The 27369-nt window shown below is 43.4% G+C and overlaps 1 protein-coding gene across 1 annotated transcript in view; it reads left to right on the top strand.

The window, feature by feature from the left end:
- Positions 1-27369, top strand: part of LOC138259279 (SPARC-related modular calcium-binding protein 1-like) — a 425517-nt gene that overhangs the window by 235918 nt on the left and 162230 nt on the right. Inside the window, exons 4-5 of the mRNA XM_069206897.1 lie at positions 22992-23091; positions 24202-24252. Coding sequence (XP_069062998.1) covers positions 22992-23091; positions 24202-24252 — 151 coding nt within the window. The remainder of the gene's footprint in view (positions 1-22991; positions 23092-24201; positions 24253-27369) is intronic.

Genomic DNA, 27369 nt, shown 5'->3' with positions numbered 1-27369 from the left:
CATGAGGTAGGTTGAAATGCAACCACTAGTAATTTGCAACTGACCTATTAATACATAGGTTGGTGCGCAAAGTACCACACAGGCCACAAAAATACTGGTGGCAAATCACGAACAGAACTTTGTGACCAGTGCTATTTACATCTGGTCCAATATCTTGTCAGGTGAACACTCCCAAATCAGCACCACATCACTTGTAAATACAATAAACCTAGCTGTTACCAAAGTTATCCAGCTTTTATCAAGACGACGTGCATCTCAAATAGCACCTACCAAAATTGGATTAGATCCAACTAGCAGGTATGAAAACCCAATTCAATTTAACGAGCCCCAGCCAGAAGCATAATGAAAAGAAACTGCACCTCCTAAAAGCAAATTGCACTGAATTTGTGAGCTGCTTCTTTACTTCCCATCTGTCCTCTGAGCTGGCTATTGACTTCCTGTCTGTACTGTGAGCTCAGCATAGGAGAGAGTGTTATATATAAATATTTCCGTTAATTTACAGTTGCTTCATTCATTAAAGAATTTGCTTCTAGTTTATGAAATGGATGATGACAATGTTCACAATTGTGTGTCATGGAGATTTGTTTGAGTATGGTAGTCACTCAATCACTTATTTTCATACACAGAGATGTCTAGTGATGAATTGTAAGAGACATTTACTTCTCAGTGTCCCCATCTCCTGAGGTAGAGGGCCTGAAAGTGACGGGTAACCCTAACCATGGCTCATGCAGCGCACTCCAATAAGTCCACTGTAAAGGTCAGCCAGCCTGGCACTGGGTTTGTACCCTCCAACAGAACCTCCTAAGCATCCTGTTTATGTGACACACTACCTCACCATGGTCCATATCCTTGCATGGGCACTGTTCTGACTTGTGCATTTAGCCTTCTACACAGCACCCCTGCCATACTAGAGACAGTCAGGATGAAGCATGAAGAACAGTCTAAAATAGTAAGTGAAACTGCAGCAGTAATCAGCTAATGAAAGGCCACTAATCCTGAGTAAATGTACTACATGGACGAATAACAAAACTATGAATTGTTGTCTCTTGGCACAGTCCATAATAGATGAATACTCAAACAAGGAAACATTACCAGAAGCAAGTAAAATCCATCAAAGAGCATCAGATTGGATTAACATATCCTAGAAAGGCATTAAATCCAACAGCCAACAACCGGAAATAGGTGGAATCGCACAATCACCTATTTGAATCATATCTGAATATGCCATCAAGTGCTACAAGAACACCAAATTCAGTCAGCACTCAACTGATACGCAAAACCTAAACAATGCCTACAAACAACAAATATGCAAAACCTAAACAACACCTACAAACAACATACAAAGCTCAGCACATAAAGGAACCACACGTGCATAATGGACACTTACTATAGGCAATATAAACCCAAACAGCACGTGCTAGAAGCACTCTGAAATTTTAGCACTTACAATACTTGGCCTGTACCCACTCAGAAGCACACCAAACTCACCAAGCACCATCTCAAGTGCACATCTGACTTCAATAACATTTACCTACATTGCACCTGATCAAAGCTACCACCAAGAGACACCAAATCTGGTTAGCACCAAATAGAAACATTTAAAAAGCTTGCCAGCATCTTCTAAAAGCACACTAAACCTGCTGTAAAGGTACTAGAAACATACTAAAAGACGCAAAGTTCAACAAGCACCTACTTAGAGCACATCTGATTTCATTAAAATGTATCTACAAGTACACTGCGCATGATCAGACTTACCACTAAGGGGACAAACCTAGCTAGCACCTAACAGGAACACAGCATATTTGGTCAGCACCTTCTAAAACCACACCAAATCAGCCATAAAGGTACCATGGTCATACAAAAAATGACTAGGATAACACCTTTCAGAGGCAGACACGACAAGACATTTTCATTACCCCCTTATGCGTCTTCCTTGTCCCAGTCTACACACAGTGAGGGCCCCCAGACAGGCACTTAACATGCTAGTCCTACTTCTGTTTCATAGAAGTTTAACAGCTCCTCACACCCTCCACCATACCTGTTATGTTCCTGTCTGGAACAAGTGAGTTCTCTGCTACTGTTTTTTATTTTTTAAAACAGTGAAAGGTTCAAGTATAAGTGGGTATTTGTGCTCAAATATTTGCTTTCTTTCTTTACTTACCGCTGGCATGGTGGTATCTTTTGTGCTCTGCGTGCATGCTGCGCTCCCCACCCTTGTGCAGGATAGGGTGGGGAGCTTTTTCAAGCACGCTGCGGGTGGGGCCGTTCAGGTGCTGGGTGTCCCGGTGACATTCTGACCTTGCACGATTTTCCTTTTATATAGTTAGCCGCAGGGAAGACAGCACACTGTATCTTCAAGCCACCAAGTCTCTTGAGAGCTCAGACTTGGTTGCTTGTTTATAGGTAAATTTGGAAGTGTCTCTTAGCACTTCTCACTTCCTGGTTTAGGCTCAAGGCTCTCTTAAGCTTTGTTATGGATGCTTGCTCTCAAGAGAGGTCTCCAGAACCTGCTCGGGGTAAAACGTCTCCATATTCAGTCTAGGGGGGAGGATGATTTATTACAGATCTCCAAATCTGACCTCCTAGGTATGATCAACCAGGCAGTGGAGAATGATCCACTTGCCAAAAATAAGAAATGGGACACCGATGAGGACCTAGAAGTTTTCCCTGAAAAGAAAATACGTCTAACTGAAACATTTTACCTACATGCTATCCCACATACAGGAAGTCCTTGATTTTGTTCCTAAAACCCTTGCTTAGGATGGGTTTTATGCGCAGTATAGTGCATCCTTTGCTGATGATCTTCCTCTCCATTATGTTATTAAAGAGGTGAGGATAAAAGTATGGTAGGATGGTAATAAGTTGAATGTTCCCTGTCTTCTGAACAAAAGATATCTGCTGGAATACTTTGAAGAACAACTTCCACAAATTCCTAAAGTCAATACTATTTTAACTTCTATGGCCTCATCTTCTTCATTGGCATCTGAAGACTCCACTTTGGCAGATCCGATTGACAGGAAAGTTGAGTCTTCTTTGAAACCTTCTTATGTGGCATGCAGTTTTGGTCTGTGAGCTAGCACGTATTCAGCTTATGCTTCCCATTTGCTTTTGAAGGACTTTAAGAAGTCGTTTGACTGTTTTCAGGACCAAAGGGACCCTACAATTCTGGCACAGATGGAGTTTTGGCCCACTTCTTATCTGATGTTACTTTTGATAAGTTGTGGGCATTTGCTACTGCTTCTGGTGCTACGGTGGCTGGGGGCTGCTCTCTTTGGATGAAAACTTGGAAACTGGAAGCTAATCAAAAGTCATTGGCCCATACGCTTCAGTTCCTGGGTCCTACGCTCTTCGGTGATGAGCTAAACGAGATGGTTCAACATTTTGCAGAAGAGAAGCTGATAAAGCCCTTCAGGTTCTTTCAGGGAAGGACATCATTCTTTCATACGCAGAATGTTCAAGGTCAACAAGACACCATTCATACCTTTCATAGCAGGGCTTGATGTTAGGGAACCACATTTGCCACCATGTCCCGACCACAGAGACAAGTTGTTCGGGAACCAAGCCAGAAATGAATATCTGGAAGTGGGTGCCAGACTGTTTTTTCCTTCCTCAGTGGCAAGAGTTAATAATGGATCAATGGGTCCTCTCCACCATTCATCAAGGATATCGAATTCCATTTCAGTGTCATTCTCCTATGAAGGTCTTCAGTTGCACACCATTGCCAGAGAAAAGAAAGGCAATGCTCGGTGGGGTCTAGAAGTTGCTTCTGAAACAAGCAGTGGTGCCAGTTCCAGTGGCTCAGGAGGGTATGGGGGTTTACCAGAAGGTTCTTTTCCTCCTATTCTGGATTTGAAACTTCTCAAAAAGTTAATTTGACTGGAGCCTTTCTGGATGGTAACTCTTCAGTCCATCATTCAGCTGATTCAGAAAGGCAATTTTATGGCTACATTGGATCTCGAAGATGTTTTTTCCATGTCCCAGTTCACCCAGAGAGCCAGGTGTTTCTACGGTTTGCAGTAGATGGAAGACACTTTCAGTTTCAAGCCCTGCCCTTCGGGCTGTCCACTTCACCATGGACTTTCACCAAGGTACTGGCTCCTGTTGTGGCAGCTTTCCAACTTAAGGGTGTCTCTCTTGTTCTTTACCTCGATGACTGGTTAATTTGTGCTTCTTCTCTCCCTAAGACTGAGGAAGCAGTGCCGCTGGTGACTGACCTTCTACATCGATTAGCATTCAAACTGAATCTGACTAAATCTCATCTTGACCCAGTCCAGCGTCACCAGTTCATCGGTGCAATAGCAGGGCAGTATCTTTCTCATTCACACCAGGCTTGTCATGTTGCAGTCCAGTCTTCAGACTTTAATATCCCTTCCAACAGCATTGGCTAGGGTCTGGCTGAAGGTCCAGGGATTACTAGCTGCCACAACCACAGTGGTTCCCTGTGCACGTCTCCATCTCATACCCCTGGTAAACTATCTTCTAGATCATTAGGATCAGACCTTGGCCATCAACGATCATAAAGTCCCTGTGTCCCCATCCATCTTTCAGAAGTTGGGTTGGTGCGTTTACACTCCCAATTTGGTGAAGGGTGTCCCATTTCAGTTGCCTGTCCCTGAGTTATTGACAGCAGATGCCAGACTGTGGGGTTGGGATGCAACCCTGGGAGACAAGGAGGCCAAGGGGCAGCAGTCGGACTCAGAGAGACCCCAGTCCTGCTACTGGAAGGAGCTGGCAGCAGTTTCTGAATGCTGTTCAGGTTTCTCAGCCCTTTCTGTTGGGTTAAAATCTGGTGGTCCGAACGGACAATCAGGTGATGAAGTGTTGAATCGTCAGAAGGGGACGAAGTGTCTGAACATCCTGGTGAGGATGATTTTCCCTTGGACAGAGTCACAACTTCTGGCTTTGCCAGAGATTTACCTCCAGGGAGATCTCAATAGTCTTTTTTTTTTAACTTTATTTTTATTGTCAGAATTTAACAAGTCCATTACATACAAAACTAATGGCAAGTACAAAAGACGAAGAATGGCGGAAACAATAAAGAAGGGTCATACAGAGTATGGAGAAAGATAAAAAAGCATTAAATAAAAGGACCCAAAATGCAGCTATAACAAGATCATCAATAATCCAGATTAACCTTGTCCAGGTCTTCTCAAATTTCCTGAGCGAACAGACACCCCTTGCTATAGCTAGGGCCTTTTCCATATCATTTATTTGCCATATGATTACCCACCACAGGACTCCGGTCCTCCAATTGGAAGTAGCTGGCAGCAGTTTGGAATGCTGTTCAGGTTTCTCAGCCCTTTCTGTTGGGTTAAAATCTGGTGGTCCAAATGGACAATCAAGTGATGAAGTGGTACTTGAATCGTCAGAGGGGAACACAGTATCTACATCTGAACTTCCTGGTGTGGATGATTTGCTCGTGGGCGGAGTCACATCTTGTTGTTTTGCGAGCGGTTTACCTCCAGGGAGGTCTCAATGTTCATGTGGACTGCCCCAGTCACAATCTTCCCTCATCTGTTCTATTCCATCTGTTGCTTCCGGTGTTCCAACACACTTGTCACCTGTTTGGCGTTCCTTGGCTGTATCTTTTTTCCTCTCCTCACAATTCCCTTCTTCCGATGTTTTGCACAGACGTGAGTTGTCCTCAAGCTTGGGCAATGGATGCTCTGCTGATTCCTTGGCCCCAGGGTCTTTTGTATGCCTTTCCTCCAATTCACCTCCTCCCAAGGGTGCTGCAGGAGATTCAGGAGGAGAAGGTGGAGGTGATTGTGATTGCTCCATTTTGGCCTAGGTGTCAGTGGTTCCCTCTTCTGCTCAACCTCTCACCGGGCAGGTTTTTCAGGTTTTCTTTCATTTCTTATTCCTTTCAGTTTCCCTCCTTCTTCTACATCAGATTTAACAGCTAAAGTTGATGGCTTGGCTCTTGAGAGGTTAGCCCTGGAGAATATGAGTTGTTCTACACAGGTTGCTGAGGAGATACAGCATTCACGTAAACTTTCTACTCTTTCTTCTTATAAAAAGAGGTGGGGTTATTTTGCTAAGTGGTGCTCTTTGAAGGGGATGGATCCTGTGTTGGGAATCCTATTCAAATTTTGTAGTTTTTGAAAGAAGGGTTTGACAAAGACCTGACCCCAGCCACCTTGGCCACCAAGTGGGCCGCGATTCGTGCCTTTCAGGGTTCTAGGTGGGAACTGGATCTTCTTTCTCCTTTGGTTGTGCACCTGCTGAGACGTTTTCATTTGTGGAATACAATCCCTCTAGTTTATCTCCCTTCTTGGGACTTACCTACTGTTTTGAAAGGTCTTCTGCTTTCTCCTTTCAAGCCTCTTGAGCACGCTGACATGATGTGGGTTTCTGCCAAGGTGGCTTTTTTTGTTGGCCGCTACTTCGGCTAGGAGGTTGGGTGAACCATGAGCTTTGGTCAGTTCTTTCCCTTATTGGCAGATCCTTCCTGACTGTTTAATTTTGCATCCTGATCCCAAGAGTATTCTTAGATTAATTCTAAGTTTCACGTCCAGCAGGAGCTAGTCCTCCATATCTTCCTGGATAAGGGAAGCTTGGATCCCTCTCTTTTGAATGTGAGGAGGGCATTGCTTATCAATTTGCAACACACTGAGGATTTAGGAGTTTCAAAGTCCTTTTTTTGTTTTCTTCAGAAGTGGCAATAAAGGAAAAAGGTTGCTACTGCCACTTTGAATAAGTGGATCTGCCAGTCTTTTTCAATAAATCAACACTGCTCTTTTATCATGGTGTAAAATGTTTCTTCCTTGTGATTTCCTCACTGTGTGTAGACTGGGATGAGAAGGACCCATGAGGGGTCATAAACTCATTAGTTACTGCTAAACTTAATTACTCCGATTAGGGTCCTCCTCATCCCAGTCACCGGCCCTCCATCCCTCCTTTGTGATTTTACACCTCTGTTTTTGACTTGTCACTTACAGGAATGGTGGAGGGCCGGAGGAGCCATTAAACTTCTATGGAATAGAAATTGGACTAGCGTGTATAGTGCCTACCTGGGGGTGGGGCACCCTCACTGTGTGTAAACTGGGAAGAGGAGTACCATGATCACGGTAATGAAGTTTACTGGTAAGTAATGTATTCATTTACTAAAGCACAACACACCTAACAGCATCTAGTGGAAGCACATCAAACTTTGCTAGCATCTACCAGTAAAATACTAAAGCAAGCAACCCCTTACTAAAACACATAAAACCAAACCATTGTCTACCAGATACATGCATGATTTACCCAGCACCCAGAAGGAACATAACAAACTCTGCACTTAACAGATACAGAAAAAATATAGTCACAACTTACTAGGATCATGCATAACTTATCCAAAAAATTAGCAGCAGGGCATTAATTGACAGAGGTGTTGCAGCAATTAACAAGCAATGGCATAACCAACAGGTTTTCCTATGCGAAACCTACGCACGTTGTCAGTGTATTTTAAAGATGTTACACAGCAACTTGAGCTGCTGTGTAACATAGTTAAAGGTACATAAAAGCAAAGCACTATTTTGCGCCCATCATTGACCCCACCATCGCTCTTTGTTTTTATTTACTTTAAGCCATGTTGTACAGCAGCTGATGCTCCTGTGCAACATGTTTAAATGATAAATTGTTCCTGGGAGCGACAGGCACAGGGGTGGTGGATGACAACAAGGAGGAGAGCGGGTTAAAATGCATGTTTGGTGGACAGAGGGTGCCTGGTGTACAGTGGGAGAGTGGAGTGGGGCGGACAGGGAAGCATTATAACAGGGGTGGGCAGGAAGGTTTGGGCAAACAGAGGGGTTGAAGAAAAAAAATTGTGAAAAGCATAGACTGTGGGCTTCGGCAGACAGACTACAGACACATGCATTCATAGAGAGTGCATTTTTAAAGTAAAAAAAAGTGCCTTGGGGAAGAATGCGGTCCCCACTGACCACTGGAAGACGTACTTGGTTGAAGTGCCAAGGCATGGACGAAGACTCCAAGCCCAGAAGGAGGAAGCCAAGGCCTGGAGGAGCACTGACCAATCAGAAGCAAGGAAAGGAGACCCAAGTGGGAGCTAGCCAATGGTGAGTAAAGAGCTGCTGACGAACAGGATGCAAGGAAATGATATCCAAGTGGAAGCCAGCCAATGGTAAGTATAGTGAAGTAGGAGCCAGCCAATGGTACGTAGAGGTAAGTAATGGACGGGCTCTGAGCCCCTTTTAAGATTTTTTTTTAATACAATAGATTTCGCCACAGTGCAAACGCTGTGAAGATGAAACCTAAAAAAAGTGACTTTGAACGGGTCACTACTAGGCCCTATAGTCAGTCATTTTCCTAAACTGACAGATAAAAAGACTAATTAAGTTCTCTATGATGAATGTAAATCCCTTGAGGTAATCCATGTCATTGAAGCAGTCCCTGTTTGCATTTCACATCTACTTTATTTAGCATTCTGTAAGAGTATTTGCTTTTTCCAAATGTTCTGTTTCTGTAGGTGTTGTCTTGCTACATAGGGCTCTTCTACAGTGCATACTGTTAACTGAGTGGCCTGCAGGTGTCTTCGTGAGTTCAGCTTGTGGGTAGGTGTTCATGACCGAGCAGAATTAGGGGCTCTGAAATTGAAGCTGTCAGTACAGGTTTATCACAGTGCCTGGCAGTGGGTCATAATGGTAGCCAGACTATGTGCACATCCAGTTCTTGGCTTGTTTGCGGAGCAAACAGAAATATAATCATGTATGTGCCAATTGTAAATACAATTTTATGAGAACATATGATGGTGATTCATAAAGTTGTTCAAATATTAACAAAGAAAGAAATTATGTGTTTGCTGGTGAGAAGAGAGAGTTGGTGTGTGTGTGAGAGAGAAGGCATGTGTAGGGTAGGTAATGCAAGGAAGAACAAGCGGAAGGACAGAGTGAATGACAATGATGAAGAGGAAGGAGGTGAGGTATGAGACATGGAGATGGAGATGGAGTATGTTACAAAAATGTTGGGGGAAAAGGGCATAAGTATCTAACAGAGAAAGGCAGTGTGATGAGGAGGACAGGAGTGATTGATACACTCTAAAGACCCCTTCTACTGACCCTATCAATGTGTAATTCACAGACTCATATTTTTAGAACTGATAATTTCTAGTTCTAGTTATTCACAAGAAAATCATTGCCACTGCTTGGTTTTCTGACAGTGCTAAAACAAATTGGCAAAGCCAATAGGTCTGGCTTGTTTTGAGTGATTTTAGTTCACATATTTTAAGCCTTTATTAAGTAGGCCATGCCTCTTGGGAAGAATTTCTACTTCTGTTTCTTTGGACACACCCTTTTTAGAGACCCCCACACTCTTTCCATCCCAGTCAAAGCACTGCCTAGCAGACATGCATTGTACCTAGCCAGAAGTTACCAGAAATGAACTGAAGCTAGTCAGAACCCACCAACAGTGTTAAACAAGCATTGGTAAAGCCAATAGGTCTGGCATTGACAGTCAGCTATTTGGCAGGTCTTGTTTTTTTTGTCATGGTTTTTGCAAAACTTTATTATTCGGGAATATGCCAGGCCCTCATCAATCCAAAAAACAATCATTTGCTAGAGGCAAAAAAAATGTTTGGTCTAAAAAACCACATATTACCATAGTACTCCCTTGCATTGAAGGGAAGTAGTTTGTGTGTGTATGTGTTCCATGTGCAAGGGCAGCGTGCAATAACTCGTAGTGAAGCCCATCAGTGGTTGAAGTGGGCTGATACATTGCTCCTAAATGCATGCTGGAGTGGGTGGGAGAAAAATGTGCATGGCACCAACCACGGACTAATGGAGGCAGTCTGACTGAAACCCTTATGAATAATTACACAGAATTTTAGTAAAATCAAAAGGTCTTGCCTAACACAGGCCTAAAAAAAGCTAATCAGTCTGGTATTGGCTGCAAGCCTGTTGCCTTCGATAAAAAAGAAAGGAGACAAAACAAGAAGGCAAGAAAGATAGGAGACACGAAAGAAGGTAAGCTAAAGAAAGAAGGAAAGTGAAAGAAAGAAGGAAGGGAAGAGAAGGAGAAAGAAAGAGAAAAGGAAAAGGAAAGAAAGAGAGAGGAGGAAGGAAAGAGAAGGAAGGAAGGAAAGAAAGAAAGAAAGAAAATGATAGAAAATTAGATGGAAAGAGACAAGGAAAGAAGGAGTAAATGTTGGCAAGAATGAAAGAAGGTAAGAGTAAGAAAGAATGATTGAAGGTGAAAGGAAGAAGCAAATAAAAATAAAGAATGAGAGAAGGAAAAAGGAAAGAAAGAAAAAAGAAAGACAGAAGGAACAATAAAAGAAAAAAGAAAGAAATAAAAGACAAAGAAAGAAAGAAGGCAAGAAAGAAGGAAAGGTAGAAAGAAAAAAGAATGAAAGAAGGCAAAAAATAAAAGAAAGAAAGAAAGAAAAAAGACAGAAAGAGAAAGATATAAAGAAGAAAGAAAAACATAAAGAAGAGAATAACTTATTATGGAGTAGGCTTAAATGGACACAGTCTGAACCAGTATGCTATGAAATAGCAGCAGTCACAAAAGCAAACCACTCCAAATGGAATTTACAACAGCATTGGCAGGAAAAGATAAAAATGGAAGAAGCATCCTGCTATCACATCAGGCTCTAAACACAAAGGCAATATGATGTGATACACTGTTCCAGAAAGCGGAAAAGGGGAGTCCTATTTTAGGAGCAAGAAACCTCACACACCCAACTGGGTGTCATGCTTCATCATCGGAGTTGCTCCTCGTCAGACTGGCGCTGCAATGTCTGACGGGCACCCCCCGAGGGGGGGCTCTTTGCCGGAGATCTTTACTCAGTGATGCCAAGACCCCTAAATACGTGGGTTTGGAGGTAGAAAGAAAGGAGAGAAATATTAGCAGAAAAGGGTTAAGATTGGCTCAGGACCCGAACTGTAGGAGTAACTATTTATTCAACCATAGGGGTGAATGCCAAGATTAAAACAAAGGAGAGTGCAGAAGATACAATGGTCAAAACACTCTCAGTAGATAGATGAATACTGGTGGCTAAAAGCTCCTATATATGTAAGTATATTATACATATTTTAATAAAATCAAAAGGCGTTGGCTAATGCCAGACCGAAAAACTAGCACCTACTGATAATAAACATATGAAATACCGCCAGGAGCTTCTAGGAAAAAATCCCATCTGGCCAAAAGAGCTGTGCTTATTTATTATTAGTGTATAACAACTGGAACCAATGTCCGGCACTTAGGCAGAGGTAAAAACATGTTTCAGATGGGGGAACTTGTTGCGTACTCAACGAAGAATTCTGAGGAATGCCAGTAGAAGGCGATGTGGGATTGGAGCATATATCATTTGGCACTTTTTTTTTAAATATCTTTTGTTTTTGTAGCTGCCTATTTGCTCCTTAGAACCTTAGTTGTTACAAATGAGAAGAAATGTAACAAGTATTGGCAAAGCCAGTATGTTTCGCCTAAGCAGAATCTGTTGGCTTTGTCAATGTTTTTTTGTACATGTTGCACACATTGCATGGACTGGGCTGACTAGAAATGTCTACATGTAGCCATCTCGTATTAATGTTACCTTTTTCGCAATGTATTACGAACTGCAAATAGCAGATATTGTATATGTTAGCACAGTATCTAATTAACATTTATTGAGCTGCTCATTGAGGCCTCAATATGGCACTTCAGTTTCACTTCTGTTATTTGCATGTGTTACTTTCTCACAACGTTTGATTTTTATGAATCAAACTCATTTTAGAAAAGTGTCCAAACAGAAGACTTACTGTAATGTTAGAGCATACAAGGATGGATACATTGTAAGCGAACCCTTAAGCCCTTAAGCGAGTCTGCACAGAAAGACGCAGAGACACCCCTGACCTGCATTTCTGCAACGTGCTATCTAGAAATGATAAATTGCAGTTGACTACTGAATTGAGAAATAATTCTGATTTTCATACACTAATCTCAGATGCTTGACTGCTTGTTCAGGGTTTACTTCGGAGGCCAGCTCCTGACCTCTGCCTCAGTCAGTGGAGCGGTGGCGAGCCCTCGTGGAGGGCAGTAGCAGGATATCCTCGCATAGGGTCTGCACTACCTTCAGCACCCACCAAGCCGGAGAATAGTAGGCAGTGTGCAGGGTGTGAGCGCAACCTGTGCCACTGCACCCACGCCGCTCCCACACCTGATGGCGAGAGCGGGTATCAGAGAGCTGAGCCCAGGGGCCTTGGCACGAGTAACTGAGCGACACATAATCAGAGCGCATGTACTCCTGTCCGCAGTGCATGAGGGCAGTGCAGGGTTTCACTTCCCGAGGTTTGAGCTTCTGAGGAGGCTCATTTCTCAGTTGTGATTTTTTCACAGCCTCAAAGGGACTCATGAGCCGCCCCTTTTCGATGGAGGTCTTTTCTGCACGGTGTGTCGCGCAGTACTGCAGGACGTAGCCCTGCTTTTAAACTATGCTACAGCTCAAAAAGCATATGACGCGCATCGTGTCTACCTGATTATAAATGTAGGCGCAGCTTTGATTCTCAAAATGCCAGTGCTTGTTACAGCAAAAGGATTGGGGGTGGAGGAAGAACTGTGAATTTCAGTGGCCAGAAAGATCGAGAAAAATTGAAAATAAAGAGTTCCTGCACTGCAGGCGGCTGCAGTGGAAGGATACTAGCGACTGGAAGCAGCACTTGGTCCAGACTCTAGCTCAACGGCAGGACGAAGGCTGAGACTTGAATCCAAGGAAGAAGATTTAATCGAGGGGGAAATGCTGATCAGTAGTAAGCAAGGAAATGAGAGTGACGTGGGAGCCAGCCAATGGTAAATAAAGTGACCTGAGAGTCACATAAGAAGCCAGCCAATTGTACGTAAGGGTAAGTATGGGCAAGCTCTAAGCCCTTTCTAAGATTTTTTTTTTAATACAAGAGAGTAAGAGAGTTCGCAAGCACATTTCATGCACTGTCTAAGCAAAACTTAACAAGCACAGGCAAAGCTTAAAGTGATTATAATTGTGAACATCGAGAGGTGTCAATGTTTGGTATTAAAAATTGTGATGACGTGTTTTGGGGAAGCCTTTTTAAGGAGCTGGGAATCTCTAGCTGCCTGGTGTTTACCAGGTTACACACAGGGTGGCGGCTAGCCTTAGACCTCTGAGAAGCCTTTGGGGATGAATACAAGAGGAAGGTAGTGCCCTTAAGGGGGATCCTACCACTGAGCAGACCTCTTCTGTGCTTCAGGTGCCATGGATGAGTTTTATTTCTCCTCCAAAGCTATGCAAAACAACAGGAAACCTTTAAGACTTTGGTGGTCTTGCAGAAAGTTTCAGAGGAATGAGCCATGATCCAAGGGTGATTTGTCTTCAAACGTTTTGCATTCTGTCATGTAGGTGGGGAAGAGTCTGCTGTAGGTAGACTCAAGATTGATTTTCAAACTGGTTGGAAGGGATGGAAAGCATCAGGGAGCGGACAGTTCAGAGAATGTTCTCCTGATTCCTTGGCAGGAATTGCTGCAAAGAAAACAAAATACAGTGACCGCATGTCTGCGGTGGCATGGAGGACCCGCTGTCACTTACGTCATTTCCAGAAGCATGTTACAAAAGAGTTGTTTGGTTTCAGAAATTACATAATCAATGCCCCCCTCGTCAGGAATTTCTAATGTAAGCACTTTGCAGGTCTGACTACACTGGTGTAGTGTGTCACCAATGCACACACAAAACACATAACACACTAGTACATGCCAATAGACCCAATTCAGGCAGGAGACTCCCACTTTTCGAATCCATATATTGCTTTATTTTGGTATTCTCACACTTGAAATTTCCTCTGTTTCAATAGAAGCTAATGAGGGAAATTAATTCTCCTAATTATTTTTCTAAAATCTTCCACTTTCCTCTTGTAAAATGTGGACATGTATGCATACCTAAAAGGACTTTAGACCTTCCATCTTCAGCAATTGTATTACTGGAGTAAGCACCACTCTGACATTGGCTAGATAGGATGTCTTTAAATGTTTGATTCTGCCTATGGCATATCGTGGATGTTTACATTTGTGGTGCACTCAGAAAGTTATTCTCTGATGTGCAACACGAAATGAGATTGCCTAGCACACCCCGCACTGCCCACCACCCTTTTGCCATTCCTTCCAGCTGGTTGGTGTCAGCACTATGCATTGCTGCCCTCCCACACTGCTCACAGGCCTTCATTCCCTGTGGTGTCGGCGATATGCCCCTCCTACCAACCGGTCTATATCCCATTCCCAATGGCGGTTCACGGGGGTTATAAGGGACGGGGTGACGTGTGGCAGGGGTGGGGGTAATAATAATAAAATAATAGTAAAAAAAAATTAAAACTACCTCCGCACCACGCCATGCCGCTCCTCCGTCCCCTCAGAAGGCACAAGCTCCCAGCCTGCCCTGTGAGCAGTCCTGACGCTGCTCAAAGCAGCGTTAAGATTAGCCAGAGCACCCAGCCGGGGCTCTCCCAGGAAGACTAGGAGCCTGTGCCTTTTCTCTCCAGCCTGGCAACATAGTGCTGGGCTGGAGAGAGAACAGTGTGCATGTGTGTTTGGCCAGCCCGAGACAGCCAGCCAAACACACATGCGCACTGAGGGGAGTGCACAGTGCACTCTCTCTCGTACCTCCTCCCCCTATGGCCCCGCCCTTTCAACAACTAAATGAAAATAAACCTGGGCCTATATTTATGAAAATTGTGCACAACTGTGCTAGCGCAGTTGCGCATCATTTTTTTTAACACAATATAATGCCATTCTCTAACGCCATCCGTGTGCCATACTTATGAAATGATGCACCATGGCACCAAGGAATGGCTAGCGCCTCAAAAAAAGATACTAGCGGGTGAGGGATGGCGTTAGGGGAAATGGTGCTAGTGGGTAAAAAATGACAGTAGGCTGATTAGCGGCAAAAAATCTGCCACTAGTAAGCCTAGCATCATTTTTTTATGCACAAGCAGCCAAAAAATGACTCCTGTCTAATTGCAGACAGGAGTCATTACCACCACCCCAATGCCCACTGCAAGGGACCAGTGTCCCCAGGTAAAGCCCAATATACCCAGTGCCAGCCAGGGGGCCCCATGTAAGGGCCCCCCCCAGCGGCACACCACACACATACACATACAGTCATCTGCAACACACCTGGGATGGGCTCCCTTCTCCTGTAGTGTCCCTGTGGTGTGGGTGGTGGCGATGTTGGGGGTTGTGTTGGGTATCTTTCCCCATGGAAATGCGGCTGCCACCACATAAACGCCTGGTAACCAAGCGTTAAATAATTACGCTAATCGGGCTTGGCACCATTATTTAGGCCCGCCTCCTAGTTGCATGTAATTTCTTCATCAGGTGTTAAATATGGCACTGGGGGGCTAGCAACATTTTTAGGAAGGGAATGCCTACCTTGCATCTCATTGATGCAAGGTGGGCTGGCGCTTCTTAGAAATCAAGCTAACTCCAATATTTTTACGCTAGACGGGTCTAGCGTCAAAATATAAATATGAGGTTAGGTTAACCCCTCTTTAGCGTCAAAATAAATGACGCTAGGGCGACTCTAACTCTCCTTAAATCTGGGCCATAGTTTATTATTGTTTCGCAGTTAAAGGTTTGCAGCAGCTGCTGCTGGCGTGGGAGGGCGATGGAGCCCCCCCTGCCCATTTCCCCTACACGATTTACAGCCGGAGACAAAACAAAAGCTGCCTTTTGTTGGCATGTCCTGGCGGCTGTTTCAGCAAGGTTATTGCAACTTAATGTCAGAGGAGATTACAAAGAAAAAAGAAGGAAAACACATTTTTGTCAGCTGCATAAATAGATGATTGCTTTTTAAAGAAAATATATAGATGAAGAAATTGTCAAAAAATACATGTTTGGTTGTGATATATAAATACTGACATTCTCAAGCTAATTGTAAAACTCAAGTCTATGTAGTAAAGTATGTCCGATATGCTTCTTATGTTGAAGATGATTGTTAAACAATAGAAGATGGTGGTCAGTGCTTAATTTGTAAAAACAAATTAAGTGCCAGGGCACCTATCAGGAGGCCACTGCTGCTCGCACCACCCATCGCCCCTACTACCCTGCTAGTGCTACCAGTCACAATACTAGCACAACTACTAACCATCACACACCTACAAGTGTGACAAGTCAGACTATTCTAGGCCCCCAATGCTATTAGAATACCTTGGCCTGTAGGTATTAGTCATTTTTAAAATATATTGAATTAATAAACAGCTATTGTTATGCTGATCTCTAAATTAGACAAACAGTGCCACCATGTGGCAGACTGTCATAAATACTGGTATTGCTAATTAAGTGCTGGGGCGGAGCACCGAAAACTACTGTCTCAATTTAAGCACTGATGGTAGTACATTGACTTGTATAAGAGAGCGACATGTTCTTAGTCCAAGATGAGGGTGCTCTTGAGTCTTTATTTAATGTTTATGGAAATCAGGGACACTAAGATTGTTGCACTCCATTGCAGTTTATAACCAGCAGCAAAAAAGCTCTGACTTGTAATTTAGAATGCAGAAAGCAAAGGAAAGCTGTAATTACGTGGTTCTTCTCATTCAGATTCCCAGAGATGGCTAACCAAAAAACATCACATTGTCTGATATACGTAATGTGTTTTGTGAATTGTTTTCCGTTTTTTTATGTTTGCCCACTTTCTTTAATTTGTATATAACTGCAAGGCTGAACTGGCCGCACTGGAAATTGGGTGTTTCCCCATGAGGCTGGAGGCTGTGGTCTGCTTTTGTTACTGGGGGACGGTTTTGTAGCAGTGCAACAATTTTAAAAGTACTTTCGTTTTCAGGCAGCAATAAAAGAGACAAGTTAACTGTGATGATTAATGTACCTGCTGGAGAGAGATTGGAGTCTTGTCCAGTTGCAGTTTTGACTCATCTAAGGTAGCACAGAGGATTAATATGCCTGATGCAAAGAAGGTGTACTATGCCATGTGCTTTTGTCACAGAGATCCTTTTGTTACTGTGCAGTTCATAAGTTACAGTCATAATCTAGCAGAGTGAACTATGAACTGCCATCAAAGAGTTGCATGCAAACTGCATGGTACAGATTTGAAATTTATGTTCTTTTTCAGTCTTGGGTTATCCTAATTTTGCTAAAAAAGGTTTGTTCGGGTAGAAATCCATTGTTATTAGTGAGGGCATCGCTAACCACTGTGTTATGTTCCGAGTCCTGAGTTTATGCTTCCCCAGACCAAGCACTTTTACAAAATGCCTACCAGTCGGAATGACATGTGAATCTTACACCTTGTAGTCCCCTTTGTCCTATGTAACATTTTCTATACACTGATGTACACACGTATGATTCAATTTTCTATACAAAGTTTTATTCTCGTATGATTCATTGTCTGTGTGTGTGAGATGTAAAGCGCTCCAACACCCTACGCTGGTAAGAGAGGCACTATGAAACAAATGCAATATATGTGAGAGGGGAGTATGGAGAGATGAGAGGCGCTGTTAGAGGGTGATGATGAGGGAATCATTGAAGAGCCCCAATAAAGATTGTTGTATTGTGGTGCACTACTCATTTACTGTGCTTAAAAACTAAGAGCCTGATTACGAGGACACCAGTCCATAGGACTGCCAAACCTGCTGTGGCAGTCTGACATCTGCATCCACTGTCGGACCGCCGGGAGGCCACAGCCAGGATCAGAGATCCTGACGGGTTGGCGTGGTCAGCAACAGTGGTACCGAGTTCGGCACTGTCCTGCTGAACATGACTTTCCTTTCTGCCAACCTTTCCATGGTGGGGTCCTCGCTGTGAAAAGGCTGGCACAAAGGCAGAGTGGGACCACAGGGTGGACCCTGCACTGCCTTCAACCATGTAATGGGCAGTGCAGGGGACCCCCTGTTAGCACACTTAAAACGCCCGCTATCTGCTATGGCAGACATTTTACCTGCACAGTGCACACTGCAGCAGCGCCAGCCCAGAGACATGCCGATTGGCAGCAGAATTACAAAGAAAGGGAGCACACTGCCTACACTCCAGCAACAAAGTCCAGCCCCAATGCATCATGGTAAATGCGGTCGAATTCGTAGTCGGTTCAGAAAGTAGTAAAGTCTTTCCCCTCCATAGGCGCAGCAAGTGCTGTATATACCTGTTCATGTGTTTCTTGGTTTAGCCCGTCATCAGCAGGGAGCAGCATGGTATAGAGGCTTGCTTGAAATGCCGCCAAATGTCTTCTCTGGTTTATGTACCACTCATGGCACACAGGTGCCTCCCAAGGCTCGTCAGCCATGGCCCAAGGGAGCTGTCTTAAAGACAAAATTACAAAGAAAGGGAGCACACTGTAGGAAGCAGGGCTGACTGGATGCTCCAAAGTGTGCATGTCACTTTGGCCAGCTGTTTTGCGCCTGCCAAAGTGACATGCGCACTTTGAAGCTCTCCACCTAGTTGTCTTTAGACAGCTGGATGGAGACCAAGCACAGGCCTCCAGTGCCTGAAGGAGCGTCCAGCCAGCCCGCTCCATCAAATCCAGATGCTTCTCTCATGATGGTAACAGCATGAGAGCAGGGTCTGGATTGGTTAAGGAAGCTCTTCATGCATCGTAGAAGGAGAAGAACACAGGGGGACGTCAGCCTGCAGATATGTGCCGTTTTATTCTATTTTATTTGATGTGTCTAATGCAAGTAAGTGTAGTGGTTGTGTTTTATTTTGTAGTTAGTGTTATTTTTTATTTGGGCTTTTGGAGGGAGTGGGTATTTTATTTTGGGCTTTTGGAGGGAGGGCTGGTTTACTTTGGGGTTTTGAAGGGAGGGAGTGTTTTATTTTGTTTTTTTAGGAAGTGGTGGGACACTGCACTTGCCCCACCACTTTCTAACGCTACCAGCCGCCCTATTTGCGCCATCATAAAGGAATTCCATGCGTCTATGGCTGGCTCCCTCAGAGCCTGCCACAGCAGCACTGGAAAGCAGGTAGCACAGCTTCTGCGTGAGAGGGAAGAGAAGGCACAGAGAGTGCCGGGGGTTGGTGTCAGGAGATGACATTTTTTTTAAATTTGGGACAGGGGGAAGAGGCCATATTACGAAAGCAGGGGTAGGTGAGTTTTGGGGCCATTCATAACATAACATTATAGCTGGATAAAAAGTGAATAACTGCAGTGTTTTTCACATTGGGGCTCCGAGTGACATCATAGACAGCTCGAGCTTTGCTGTTGTTGTCTATTTGATGCCACTTAGAACCCTGTGGAGAGAACATCTCCGTAATTCACTGTGACCCATTTACACTTCAATATATTTTCATCTCCTAAAAGGGCTTCATGATCTCTGTCCTGCTTGTGGTTGGTGATCAGGAATGCAGTCTATGCGAGGAGGATGAGTTAATTGTAATTGCATCTATATAGCACTAGGTACCCTTTTCAAGGTGTCGAAGTTTAGTCAGATGGGTGTCACGCTACACTGTGACCAAGTGCTTGGCAGTGGGTGGGAAATTATTTATGATGTCAGTGTAAGGGAGCTGTACGTACACTGTTTAAGAAAAGTATGTCACAGTTTGGTTGGGAAAACAGTGGAGTTGTACATGGAACAGTACACGAGATTAATACATTGCAATACAGTGGCAGGCGGTTTTGTACGAGAGGAACAGTCGAGAAACAAACTCTCTGCTTGGCGATGCTGATGGATGAGGTTGAAAAGTAAAATAGTTAACTACTTACCAATCATCTAGCAGTTTTATAGTGAGCTACAGAGTGATTGGCAATGAGGTACTGGTTTCCCTGGCTCACAGCTCACTCTTGTTGTCCTTTGCTTCAGTGTGAGCGAGGTGAGATTTGTAGGCCTAATGCCAAACCATGTCCAGCTGCCTCAACTCGATTCACAATAAATATCATCAACATGATGTCTTATAAATTAAACATACCTGTCATCTTTTCAAGACAAAAGTTGGAGTGACATGCACTGCGACACGAACAACCTCAGAGTCACTGATCTATAAGGTGTTGAGCCAGTGTTAGAAATCTTTGTGTAATTGTAAATTCTAAGCACAACTACATCGGGCAAAACAAGGTATCGTTTAAAGATCACTTTTCAAAGAATTCTTCCCCAGTGATCCAACGAGGCAACTAAGTTAAAAGCAAGCGTGACACCAGAAGACATGTGTATTCCTTCTGGTGACGTCACACTGCAAGTTCTGTGAGTACACAGCAGAAAAATAATGTTTTTGTGGAAACATCGCTCCAAGAACCTCATGTCACACTATGCATGCATTAAGGAGAATGAAAGATGAGAGACTGCAGTATCATGCAATCTGATACGAAGGTTCAGCATCAATCAAAGAGCCGAATAATAAGCCCGTGACATCACTCAAGTCTTCAGACTGTGACAGCCGTCCATGAAACTCGCATCAGACTATGACAAAACTCCAAAAACCTGATGTCAACCAGTACTGTCACATTATAAACCATATCCTGAACCTTCTGCCAGTTAACACTAGTAACCTGACATCATACTGTGACATCAAACTTTGAGCACAAGGTCAGACATCTGACAGACCTTGCTTGATATCCCAATAAGAATCAGATACTGACATCACTATAGGAAACCGACGTCAGACTGTGACTAGGTAGCTGAGATCAAACGCTTGCACCACTCCAGGAATAAGGCAACAGACTTTGACATCTCCCCCTGTACCAATCATCACACTGAGATACCATCTGCAAAACCAGGCCTCAGACAGCAACATTGTTATAGGGCCTAGGAAGGGGCTAGGCAACACCTCCCAGGCCAATCCAATATGTGCGTGACACCACTAGTGACATAGCACACATATTAGTGAGGTGACCCCGTAGTAAGCACCTCACCGCCTCATTCAGGAGTTTTCTGATGCCCAGAAAGGCACGATCACAGGCAAACATCTTCCCCAACACCCCCAGGAGTAGGAAGACCTGATCACTCTTAGAGTGGCAAAAAAAGGGGACTAGTGCAGGAGAGCCCTTTGGCCTATTGACACATATATGTGTAAAACAGCATACTGTGAACATTCTTTCATGACATACGTATACGTCAGTAGGGAAGCAAAAAAGTGAAACATGTGGCATCTGTCAATCAATCAATCAGTTTTTGTAAAGCGTGGCTACTCACCTGTGAGGGTCTCAAGGCGCTGAGGGGGAGAGGCGGAACCTCTACCGAAGAGCCACGTCTTGAGGTTCTCCCTGAAGATGGTGAGCGACAGGCTTTGTCTGAGGTGCAGCTGGAGGTTGTTCCAGCTCTTTGCTGAGATGTGGTGAAGGATCGTCCTCTGGCGGTAGTTTTGCAGATGTGAGGGATGGTGGCCAGGGCCATCTGGATGGAGCAGAAGGATCTGGTGGGGGAGTGGAAGGAGACGCAGTGGTTTAGGTAGGCTGGTCCTGTGTTGTGTATGGCCATGTACGTGTGGGTGAGTAGCTTCAAGGTGATTCGTTTCTCGACTGTGAGCCAGTGGCAGGTCCTCAGGTGTTAGGAGATATGTTCTCGGCGTGGGAGGTCCAGGATGAGTCTGGCGTTGGCGTTCTGGATGAGTTGTACTGTTTTGATGTTTTGAGTTGAGGTGCTGGTACAGAGGGCGTTGCTGTAGTCGAGCTTGCTAGTGAATAAGGCGTGGGTGACTGTCCTGCAACAGTCTGCTGGGATCCATCTGAAGATCTTCCGAAGTTTGCCGAGTGTGTGCCAGCAGGAGGAGGTGACAGAGTTTACCTGGTGGGTCATGGATAGGGAGGAGTCGAGAATGATGCCTAGGTTGTCGGCGGGCTCAGTCAGTGCAGGGGAGGCGCTGAGGGAAGTGGGCCACCAGGAGTCGTTCCAAGCTGAGGTGGCGTGTGAAAGTTCAGCACCTTCATCCTCCTCCTCATCACCACTGTCAGGATGGCAAGGGTCTAGTGTATAGCTTCATCCGCAGAGACCTGCTTTAAAGCTATATGTTACTGTAGCTTTCTTTCTGCATGCTCCTTAGGTTTGAGCACATTTAAGATGATGCAATTTTTAAACTTACATACTTTCAGGTTTCTGTAATTCCGATAATGTTTCAAATTAAACGCTTCTGAAGTCACCAGCCATTTTGAAATTATACATTTTGTAGGAATACTGTACTCTTTAATGTTTTATCCAGACACCCTATGGAGCACTAGACCCATACAGGCAGGGTAGTTTCTAATATTTGTTCATCCTGCATGAATTTTTCACAAGAGTGGATACCACTGATGTAACATTTTGATAAGTGTTCTCACGATTTTATGCTGGGTTAATGGGTCAGTGAGTAATGACAGTTGCATGAATACTCAGTTTGTGAAAGCAAGATATGTGGATTAATCATAGACCATATGTATGAAGAATGAAAAAAAACATAATCAGTTTCTCTTTCATCTGTCGTTTCAGACTGAAAATAGGGAAATTTCCTGGTTATGGTTGGTACTGTGTGCATGATACTGAGCATGTGAGAATGTCACAGCTGATTAACATATGCAAATAGTGTTATATAAGCATTAGCAGCTAGGGATCTAGTCAAAATTTGGTCCTGAGGAAAGCCGCATGACCCCTCTGGAGCGATCAAATTGGCTGAAGCATGTCGACCTGAGATGTTGGGGTACATAGCATACCTAAATAGCATCTTTTCTCGTATTTTTAACTTTGGCATAGATATCCTGAATAAAGAGAATCACCAATTATAGTTAGGAAAACCTGCAGGCAATTTTAGTTCCATATCCCGTAGCAGTGGGAGCTCCACTAACCAACAGCATTGAGCCCACACACACTAGGTGTATTGGGTTAAGATCCAGTGATGAAGTATGCCACTGGTGGTACTAATGGGTGAGGGTCCTTTTATAAAATCTAAGAGATTTCTTGAATTCTACCCTACCACTAGTATCTTCTGGAACTTAGATTCAGATAGAATTAGATATAAAAGTTCCATTAGTTTTGGAAGCTGAGGGTTTTCTCTTTATGTTGCTTCTCACTCCTTCTTTGATTTCTAGCATGGGCTATTGGCCAACGTGGTCTTTTCAAGCTAGTGTTTGTGTATTTATATATATTTAACCTCCCTGGTTGTTACAGGTGCAGTGCCATAAGCAGACCGGATACTGTTGGTGCTCCACTGCAGATGGAAAGCCTGTCAGTGGGACATCCGTTGTTAACCAGACCCCCAACTGCACAGGTACAACTAATATCTACTTTATGTCTTTGTGCTAAACTCCTAAAATCTCCTGCAGTAAACTATATCAAACAGAGCTTCTTCCCACACTATACATGCCTCTTCTTGAGCAAGGACAAGAGGCCAGATTCGGGGAGGTACAGGCCACATCTATAGTTCATTCCTCTGTTGTACCTCATCAACATTTCTCATCAAATTGCATGGAAAAGCTATAGTCTGTGATCATTTTAAATAAAAAAAACAACAAAGCAAATTCACATTTTCTGCTTCTTTGCTGCAGAGATTTTTAATGTTTACTAACTTTCCTCCAACATCTACTCATCTACTTCACCACCCATTTTATTTAAAATGTATCTTTAATTTTCTAGTCATACTTTTCTGTCGTTTTCTCCTGCAATTTTACTATTTCTTTGCACTCTTAGAATCTCTTTCTGTCACCATCCTTCCCCCAATACTTCTGATTGCTTCCTCGTTTCTTTTCCCCTTTTCTCATGAAGTTACTAGGTTATAAAAAATATTTGGGAGTTAAATAGAAACCCTACAAACGAGTGAACATTGTGTGAATTTAAACTAAGTTTAATTGTATGTCTCAGCATAGAAGTTAAAATCCCAGTCTTTCATGGAGTACTCTACTGGGACGATTAATAACATTGAAAAACCAAGACTTTGGTCATGAAGTACTCGACTGTTTCTAAAGTTAATATCACAGTGTTTGCTCTAAAATCTATTCATATACAAAAACATGTTCCCTATTGGTTGTTAAAACCATTACAATAAGTTAAGCACACTCAGTAGCTGAAAATAGTTCATATAGATTAAAAGTGGCTAGGTCGATGTTTTTTAAGTATAGCAAGGCTTTTCATTTAAAGATACTCAGGTAGGCCTAATATCGCACAGGTTGAATCTTTATGGTGCTCAGTTGTGTAGATGTGCATTTTTCTGATGTGGCTGGCTTCTTTCCCATCACTTTTTCTTCCCCTTTCCTTTCCTTCTATACTTGCCTATCCTTAGCTAGCTCTTTCCTCTTTTCTCTTCTTTCCTTCTGTTGTGTTGTTGCCTTTAGTTTTTGCTCTTCCTCTCCTTAGGTAATTTCTGTTATTATTTCTGATGCAGGATCTTACTCTGTCAAGCTACCATGGACAGACCCTAATTCATCTAAGAGAGGTAAGTGTATCTTAATACCTGAATACAGTCGCTAGTTATGAACTGGTGAGTGTGAATGCAGTACTTCTAAACCCCACAGTATATTACCTACCAAATTGGATACAGTTTAGTTTCTCTCCCTCCCTCTGAAACCATAAATACTGCATTGTAATGGAAACCTGTCTGTAAATATACAACTCACTGTCAAGAGTGTGATATGTGAGAAAAAGTACCGCCTACTGTGCATTATAACAATATTTCTCAAAGGTGTTTCGTAAAAAAAACGTTTAACCCTGCTTTTTTATAGCTCCTCCACCTCCTACTCCTGCTGACGTCCTACCCTACTCGCTCCTTTTCTCCCCCACTCCTTCTGCCCATTGCATTGTTTTTTTACATTTCTTAGGGTGTAAGGGTCCAGTAGGCGCAATTTGCTGCACTCCTGCTCCCTTGTTAACATCCATTTTTGCCACATTTTATTAATTTTTTACTTACTGTTCCACGATAGGCATTCGCTATCTTGGAACTGTACATCATAAAAAACTCAAAGTGGTGCCCATAACATGCCATTTGAGCATACATGGGTTATGATGCATGTGCGCGTCCAGGTCATCAAACTGGGCCATCGTAGCTCCATGATGCACACTCATGGATGCATGATAACTCATCCATGCATACACTTCTTTGTGTTTTATTTGTTTTTTTTAACCGATGCAGAATAGCATTGCATTTAAAATCCAAGATTAGCTGGCTTTGCCAATGTATACCACAGACAGTAAGCTAGATAATGAGGAAAGGTGATGTGTGAACTGAAAGTAATATCTCTGTGTCCTGGAAGGATTAAAGGAGTCACCGAAAATAGTCAACATCAGAGGTGCTGCACTCAAGCTTCCCTCACACTATGAATGCAGCCATTGGTAAGCACAATTGCACAGTCACTTAATGAGTCAACAGCAATTAATTATTGGAAGAAATTGGGAACGTTTTCTTTTTTACAGACCTGTTCTGATGACAGAAGAAACCTGTAATAAGAAAATAAAACACCAAGCTCTATGGTGAGATTACAGCCTCACACATAATAGAAATACATTTTTGGTGTATGATCAAATTGTACTGAGAAAAGTCTATTATTTGGTAGTAGTAGTAGGAGAAAGGAATTCCTTTGAGACAACTCAGAAGTGGACATCTAAATATTTGACCTTTTCTAGATGCCATGTAGCTAGAGGTACAGTTAGACAGTGAAGTGCACAAGAGTCTCTTGGTTAATTATTGGGAATACAATACAACTTGAAGCTTGGGACACCGGTAGTACTATATATAAATAAATATGTATTCACTGAAAAAAAACAAAGGTTACAGGGACGTTATAGTTAGTTTCTGAATTTACACGTAGAAAACCATAGAAATTCAGCAGTTATATTTAGTGTTCTTTTAAGTAATTATAACATGCGCCCTAAGGTAACTGACCATGTCATGAGTGATGCAATATGTGAGGTCATAAGCAGTGCATTGGGGGGCGTAAGTTATAGTTAGCTCAGGTAACTATAACTGCTGAATTTCACTGGTTTTGTACGAATGAAATGTGAGCCTGTAACCTTTGTTTTTTCTGTGAATTTCTAAGTTTTTAAAATGTTTTTTCCTAACGATAACGACCCTGTAACCTTTGGTGTTTACGTGAATTTCTAAGGTTTTTTTAAATGTATTTCCTAACTGTAACCACTAATCTTTGACAGTGAGTGTGTTAGTGAGTGCATAAGTGTCTCAGTAGGTCTGTGAATGGGTGTGAGAGTGTCTGAGTGGGTCTGTGAGCGCGTGTGTGAGTGTTTGAGTAGGTCTGTGAGTGGGTGCGTGAGCTTCTGAGTGAGTCTGTAAGTGGGTGCGTGAGTCTCTGAGTGGGTCTGTGAGTGGGTGCATGAGTGGGTAGGCCTGTGAATGAGTGCATTAATGTCTGAGAGGGTCTGTGAGTGGGTGTGTGAATGTCGGAGTAGGTCTGTGAGTGGATGTATGAGTGTCTGAGTGTGTCTGTGAGTGGGTGTTTGAGCGTCTTTGTGGATGTGTCAGTAGCTGTGGAGTGACTCGGCCACAAAGGAACCTCACCTGCCCTTTTATCCAAGAAGAGTCCACAGTTTTCCCCAAATATTTCTATGCAAGTGGAGTTCTTTCTGCCTCCTTGAGTAAATACCCAGTACGTATTCTGCACTAGACCTGTGTAATGGAGCACAAGGAAATGTCACCACTTACCTTGTTTGTGTTTTGGCAATAAGATTGTTCCTGGTGCATCTTTATCCAGAAATATGTGATAAAATGAATCCGCCTATAGAGAAAACACAAGTACAAAGAGATAAATCTCCACCAAACAAGGGTCCTTTCTCTTCACTATATGAATGAATTGCTTTTTTGTTTGGTGGAGATGTCCTTGTATTCCTCGGCATCAAGAACTCTTCACCAAAATCGTCAGGTAACGTGCTTGAGGGGGTGATTGGGGGGGGGGGGTGCTTGTTACGCTCTCCATCATGCTGGCAAAAGGCATTAAGACCTTTAGATACTACTAAGGTGGGTGGGTCCAAACAGGCGAAGCTTTCAGTTGATTTGTACATTTGCATATTCATGACAATTTAAAGGGAGAACCATGGACTGTGCTCTTACCAGAAGAGGACAAGAAAGAACACACTCGTCACAGTCACATACAGATTGTGCTCCAATAGGCCAATGATGCATTCACCTCCACAAAGACTTTCAGATCGTTTATCAATATGTAATCGCCAAAAAAACATACTTGTTTGCCTCCGCCAAGCCCAGGGGCACCTGCTATGTTTATATTTGTGAGTGCTTCCTGTTGAATTTTAATTTCTGTGAAATGAGCATCATGGCCAGAGTGACCTTGGGGTCCCTATTCCCCGGGGCCCTGCTGCAATTCAATAGAAAAGGTGGCTGCAAAGCCCCTCTCCCTGGGCTGATTTCGGCCCCAGGGACACGGCCTTAAAATATATGTGTATTTTTTTAATAGGGGAGGGAGCATGTGCTTTCCGGGTTGATTTTGCCCCGGGCACCCCATCCCCTGAGGTCCAGCCTTGTCTCCTGGGTGCCCCCCCAGGTCACCCAGTGTGCAGTGGGACTACGGGGGGAGCCTCAAGGCCCCTG

This window comes from Pleurodeles waltl, chromosome 9, assembly GCF_031143425.1.
Source record: "Pleurodeles waltl isolate 20211129_DDA chromosome 9, aPleWal1.hap1.20221129, whole genome shotgun sequence".
Lineage (NCBI taxonomy): Eukaryota > Metazoa > Chordata > Amphibia > Caudata > Salamandridae > Pleurodeles > Pleurodeles waltl.
The sequence above is the reverse complement of the archived record's forward strand: the minus strand, read 5'-3'. Positions and strand labels throughout refer to the sequence as shown.